At 42.6% G+C, this 6987-nt stretch overlaps 1 protein-coding gene across 1 annotated transcript in view; it reads right to left on the reverse strand.

Moving 5' to 3' along the window:
- Window positions 1–1986: 1986 nt before the first annotated feature.
- Dennd2c (DENN domain containing 2C) overlaps window positions 1987–6987 on the reverse strand; it is a 41105-nt gene continuing 36104 nt past the window's right edge. Inside the window, exons 16-18 of the mRNA XM_028753000.1 lie at window positions 5533–5769; window positions 3915–4001; window positions 1987–2448 (exon numbers count right to left, since the gene is read on the reverse strand). Of these exons, the coding sequence (XP_028608833.1) occupies window positions 2417–2448; window positions 3915–4001; window positions 5533–5769 (356 nt within the window). The 3' untranslated portion in view covers window positions 1987–2416. The remainder of the gene's footprint in view (window positions 2449–3914; window positions 4002–5532; window positions 5770–6987) is intronic.

Below are 6987 nucleotides of genomic sequence, written 5' to 3' on the forward strand. Positions count from 1 at the left end.
AAAAAAAAAAAAAAAAATATTAAAAAAAAAAAAAAAAAAAAAAAAAAAAAGAAGATGTGAACTCTCCCTGCTCCTGCCTTCATGTTGGTGCCATGCTTCTACACCAGAACTGACTCTCAGCCCTGGCACCGTAAGCCAAGGTAAATGTCCTTCTTTAAGTTGCTTGGCCAGTGTTCTATCACTGCAACAGAAAAGTAACTACTACACATCTTAAGTGCATTATTTTAAATTCTCCAAGAGATCTGTGGGATTTTAAAAAATGCCTTTATTCATTAAAAGATCTGTAAACATTTAATAGAAATATTGAACAATTCTTTTTAGAAACATATTTAGAATTCACAACATTTACAAACACAAATTACAACAAACTCAATGAAAGGAAGTAGCTTTAGATTGTAAGAAGGTAAGACTCTCCAAAAAGCAAAGTCTCCCTGCAGAGAGCCAGTCAGGATTGACCACAGTAAACCCTCCTGTCCCATCTTATACACAATCGATTATGAATTGTTCCATTGGGATTGGAGTGTAAGAAGAGAGCGAATGAGAGATGTCTGGGAGGAGCTCCACTGAGGTGAGCTGCATTAACATTTTAAAAGACAGGCTCAGTTCTCTTCTCTGGACCCACATCTAGGAACTATATTGCACAGCACCAGACTTTTTTCTTTTTTCTTTTTTGAAGACTTTTTTTTAAATTAATTAATTAATTTATTTTTATTTATGAGTACACTGTTGCTGTCTTCAGACACCCCATAAGAGGGCATCAGATCCCATTACAGATGGTTGTGAGCCACCATATGGTTGCTGGGAATTGAACTCAGGACCTCTGGAAGAGCAGTCAGTGCTCTTAACCACTGAGCCATCTCTCCAGCCCCCGCACAGCACCAGTCTTAAGTGGATTCATTCAGACACACTTACTCGAGTAACAATGACAATACTGTACAAGTCAGTCAGTTGTATCCCAATACAACGTACAAACATTCCAAGTCTAAATGACTATTTTCCATGCCAGGCAAAGCCCTGAGCAGAGATTACAGAAAACAACTGACATTTACCACATCTATCACTTATCAATGAAAACTGCACCGTCACTGACAAACTCCCTTCCCCAGCCGCTACTCCTACTTTAGATTTTCAGCATCTGGTTGATGAAGAGGTATAGGCTTAGGAAACACTAAAAACTCACACCGATGTAAAAATAAACACCATGGCAGAGCACACAGAAGGCCCTGGGTTTTATATCCAGCATCAGAAGAAAAAACATAGGAACAATCCTTGCACAGACACCCATAGTTTAAAGTCTCATCAGAGCCAAGAGGAAGCTCTGGTGTGCTCCACAGAGAACTTTAAACATCACTATAAACAGTTCATTTAGATCTGTAGGACTAACCAGCTTTGCATGTGTTCGTAAGTCAAGTGTTTGGCTTAGCTATATCTTGTATATAACTGGCTGAGTTACTTAGCCTCTCTGTATTCCAGTTTCTTGTAAAATATCATGAAGCTGATCTAAAGCTTGAATAAGATGGCATGTAGATTATCACAGAACTGCAAATTTTAGACACCAAAACAATAAACAGATAGTATGTCCTTAAAAGGACATTTTCATATTGGCTCCATTCCATAAAGCATAATGCTGACATGTGAGAAGCAAGCTATCCCAGCAGGACATGTGTTCTGAGGAGGTCCTGCATCCCTCCATGGTATCTGCTTTTTAAAGTTCTAACATGAGTGAAATTCTGACAGTACTGGAATCTGAAAGCACAAATGGTCCATAGATTTAAAACAACCTGATGCTTCAGTGATGAGAATCGTGTGACCATGGTGTCCTCCATGTCTGTCTCTCTAGTACCTGAAACTCTCATTATTCTCTTGTTACTCTGATAATCTCATCCTTGCATTGTTTTTAGAAAATGCAACACCAAGTATTTCTGAGTCTTTTTCTTGTAAAGGGCAACTGCTTTCATAGACTAAGCACAAAGCAGAACTTCTTGTACCCATCAATAGCCAAAGATAAAACACCACAGTAAAAATAACTTGCCCAGACATGGTGACACCTGCCTTTAATCCCAGCACTTGGGAGGCAGAGGAAGGCAGATCTCTGTGAGATCTTTGAGATCTGTGACATCAGGATTTGAGGCCAGCCTGATCTACAGAGTCAGTTCCATCACAGTCAGGGCTATATATAGGGACCCTGTCTCAAAAACAAACAAACAACAAACAAACAAACAGACCCCATATCAGAAGGAGAAGAGAGCGCACTGGTTCTAGACTGCTCCCAGTTGGTCTGCAGCACAGGAGTCATTCCGGCAATCTTTCTCATTTTACAGTCACAAGGATGTTACAGGACTCTACAGAGCAGCCAGATCCTTGGGAAAATACTGTCTTTGGCACTTTCAGTTATGCTTAGAATGAAGAAAAGATTTCATTTCTTATGAAGAAATCTCATTTTGCTTCCTGGAAAGAGAAAAAGTCTTTGAACTTACTTCATTTTCATATGTTGTACCTGAGCCAAAGGACTAATAACCTAGCCATTCAGAGCCACTCGAGGTGGACTAGTAACCTAGCCATTCAGAGACACATGAGGTTAGCTGCCTTGTGCCTCATCAAGCGCTGTCTAATGTCATTTTTGTATAAGTGTTCCCCAAAGTCCTGTGTGTAAGAGCTTGGTCCCCAGCTTGTGGCACCATTGGAAAGTAATGGAACCTTAAAAAGGTGGGGCCTAGAGGGAGGAGACCTGGTCATGAGTGTGCCTTTGCAGACTTGGTCCCTTCCTGGCTCTGTGTCCAGTCATGACACAAGCATGTTCTTCTACCTGGGTCTCGCCACAGGCCCAAAAGCATCAAGGCCAATCAGCCATGGGCTGAAACTCGACAAACTAGAAGTCCAAATAAGCCTCCAGAACAGTGGTCCTCAACCTTCCTAATGCGGAGACCGGGTAACGTCGTGGTGACCCTCTAATCATAAAATCAGTTTTGCTACTTCATAACTGTAATTTTGCTACTGTCATGAGTTGTAATATAAATATTTTTGAAAACAGAGGTTTGCCAAATGGGCCGTGACCCACAGGCTGAGAACCACTGCTCTAGAGCCTCACTTTTATTACTTTAGGCTTTCTGTTTCACTAATGGAAAGCTATTAGTTGATGGGTTTAGCCACTAAAAAACCCCATGAATGTCTAATTGTAGAGGTGGAAAAGAACTCAAGACATAATCTAACACAAGTGGTTTTCAACTGGACTGGAGTTTCAAATTACCTGTCTCACTCCCTGGAGATTTTTTTTTTTTTCCGAGACAGGGTTTCTCTGTGTAGCCCTGGCTGTCCTGGAACTCACTCTGTAGACCAGGCTGGCCTTGAACTCAGAAATCCACCTGCCTCTGCCTCCCAAGTGCTGGGATTAAAGGCGTGCGCCACCACCGCCCGGCTTTCCCTGGAGATTTCTAAATGCTCAAGGGAGACCTTTCTAAAGTCCCTAAAGATTCTCATCTTATCTAATCTAACCCAAGGTGTGGATGAAATCACAGCCTGCGGCATAATGTGCCACAGCCTCTCAGCTAGTTAAGGATAGGGTCTAATCAGGGGCATACATTCCAGAGCTCATAGTTTAAGGCCACTGTCTTGTGACAGGCACACCACTGTCCTCACATCAGTCTGGAATTTAAAAATCCTAAGGAATAATGTTTATAAAATGCAGAATTGGACTGAGGCATCCCCTTCTGCTTCCCATCCCCCAGGGATTTTAAGTCTTAAGTCCATGGACACCCTGAAATTATACGCAAAAATTTATCTGTATATTTAAATACATTATTTTCTGGTAAATAGAACTATTTTTTTTAAGTATCCCCAACCTAGAGAAGCTGCATGGTCGTGACTTGGGGACTTATACCACAGGGTTAATTATCCAATAGGGCAAAGTGACTCACCAAGACTTCGTAAAATTCTATTCACCCCGCTGGGTTCTGACTCAGGAATTGTTTCCAAATATTGAAGAGCCCGGACTTCAAACAAACCTATGAAGAAGACATCGGTGAGACTATTCAACAAGACAGCCTGGAAACCAATTAAATTAAACCTTTCCTTTTTGTGATGGTTGGCCCGGGGAGTGGCGCTTGTTGGAGTAGATGTGTCACTGTAGGCATGGGCTTAAGACCCTCATCCTAGCTGCCTGGAAGTCAGTCTTCCACTAGCAGCCTTCAGATGAAGATGCAGACCACTCAGCTCTGCCTGTACCATGCCTGCTTAGACACTGTCATGCTCCTGTCTTGATGATAACGGACTGAGCCTCTGAACCTGTAAACCAGCCCCAATTAAATGTTGTCCTTTTAAGAATTGCCTTGGACATGGTGTCTGTTCACAGCAGGAAATCCCTAATTAAAACATTTTTTTCCTCTTTTTAGCAGTGTTGTGGGAAAACTCAGGTCTTTGTACATGCTAGGCAGGTTCTCTACTACTGAGCATAATATACTCCAAGCCTAAGACAAGTCTTTTCTTTAATGATCTAATTTTTACTTGTTTATTTTCTTAACTTTGTGTGTGTGTTCATCCTTTTATGTATGTGTGTGAGGTGGGCAGAGGTCAACTTGTGGGTGTCTGTTCTCTCCTTCCATCACACTGAGTCCAGGAATAAAGCTCAGACTGTTAGGGTTGCTAGCAAGCACCTTTAATGGATGGGCCATCTCTGTATCCTTAATCCTGTTCTTACTATACCCTATTATTTTTTTTAAGATTTATTTATTTTATGTATATGAGTACACTGTAGCTCTCTTCAGACACACCAGAAGAGGGCATCAGATCCCATTACAGATGGTTGTGAGCCACCATATGGTTGCTTGGAATTGAACTCAGAACCTCTGGAAAAGCAGTCAGTGCTCTTAACCACTGAGTCATCTCTCCAGCCCCGAGTCTATTATTCTTTTTTTTTTTTTTTTTTTTTTTTTTTTGGTTTTTCGAGACAGGGTTTCTCTGTGTAGCCCTGGCTGTCCTGGAACTCACTCTGTAGACCAGGCTAGCCTCGAACTCTCAAACTCAGAAATCCGCCTGCCTCTGCCTCCCAAGTGCTGGGACTAAAGGCGTGCGCCACCACCACCCGGCTTGAGTCTATTATTCTTAAATTGAACAGTATTGTAGATAATCCCACAGTAACTCAGATGTGCCTTGATAGTGTACACATCTATTATTCAATCCTTCTAAGACTCCACCAAATGTGGTGGTTTGTAAGAAAATGGCGCACACAGCCTCACACAGAGTGGCGCTATTTGAAGATGTGGCCTTGCTAGAACAGGTATGGCTTTGTTGGAGGAAGTGTGTCTCAGTCTCTGCCTGCTGATCCAGATGTAGATGTCTTAGCTCCTTCTCCAGCACCATGTCTGCCTGCATGACACCATGTTTCCCGCCATGGTGACCATAAACTAAATCTAAACTGTAAGCCAGTCCCAATTTGATGCTTTCCTTTATAAGAGCTGTTGTGGTCATGGTGTCTCTTCATACCAACAGAGCTCTAAGACATCAGATAAGGAGGCAATGGTTCCTGGTAAAACCCACCTTTAACTCCACTTTGCCGAAGCTCCCGGTCCTGAACAAATCCTGCAAACATCTGTGTCTCCATGAAGAGATCTAGGAAGTGGCGGACACTTCGGGAAGTGTGGGACTTCCGGAACGGCTCCCTCTGGAATACACGCTCCCCACGCTCCGTGACAGTCATATTCAGAGAATAGTGCCCCACGAGTTCCACAAAAAACCTGACAAATGCTTCAGACACCAGAGAATTGAGTGTCACATCTGTTTCAAGATGAAAGAAATAAAGGGAAAAATTTTAGTTTTGTGTATGTAGGAACTCTGACACTAGTTGTGGAAGCCATGGTTAAAGAGTCATGAAAAACTGAAAATACATTAAGGAATGTGCATTCCTAGCTTGCTACACAGCCCATGGCATGCAAAAAGCAAATGGCTTCTGTCTTCCCTTCATTTCCTCCCTCAATACTCTTACTGTATCCTGCAGCCTGGCTTCCACACCATGACCTCATTACTCTTTCAAAAGCTACTTGTGAGAATGCAACTGCAGCCTGTATCTCCACTCGGGCCTCCTCTGCAGTCCTGCTACATCTGTGCAGTGCTGTGCTGTCCCAGTCTCTGGCTCCTGTCTTGTACTGTGAGGCTCTCTGGTTTTCTTTCTCTTCATCCTCCCCTGAGTGTCATCTCTTGACCACTTCTCTTCAACATTCTATTCTGCTCCTTAAAGCCAACTGCTAGTCAGGTGTGGTGGCTCACACCTGTCATCTAGCACTGGGAGATGGAGGCAGGAGAATCAGGAGCTCAAGATCCTCTTCAGCTCTACAGTGAACTCTGAGGCTGTCCTGGGCTGCCTGAGACCCTGTGTCATGCAGGAGCAGCAGCACAAACAAGGCCAACCGGCACAGACAGAGCCGGCTGTGCAATCTACGTGGTAATCTTCCGATCGGCACTTCACCCTTCCTGTTCTCAGGCTGTCTATGGCTGTCACCATTTGACTGTCCCATTATAAATTGCATCATTTATAAAGTGCATACATTTCATTTGTCTAAAAGTCTCCATGTCAGAAAACATACAAAACTTGGTAGGCTATGAGCCAATTAAAATAAGACGTCAAAACACAAATGTATTTTTCTATAAATCATTTGCCTTCTTGGTTTTCTCACCTCATATTGCACTCTGATTTATTGCAGTAAAAACTTTATTGAGTATTAAGTGCACTGGCACTACACCAAGTGCTCTTTAAAAGACAATAATCAGGAATACGTTGATAGCTCTCTAGCTACTTGTCAGTCCAAACATTTTCATTCCAATATGCATCTCTTTCTCTCAGCAGTCTCTATGTCACCAGGCTGGTCTGGTCTCAAACTTCAGATTCTTTACTACCTCCAAGTGCCAAGACTAAAGGAGTGAATGTGGCAAAATAACACTTCAGTTGGTGTGTGTGTGTGTGTGTGTGTGTGTGTGTGTGTGTGTGTGTGTGTGTGT

Source organism: Grammomys surdaster, unplaced genomic scaffold (assembly GCF_004785775.1).
Source record: "Grammomys surdaster isolate TR1022 unplaced genomic scaffold, NIH_TR_1.0 125941, whole genome shotgun sequence".
NCBI lineage: Eukaryota > Metazoa > Chordata > Mammalia > Rodentia > Muridae > Grammomys > Grammomys surdaster.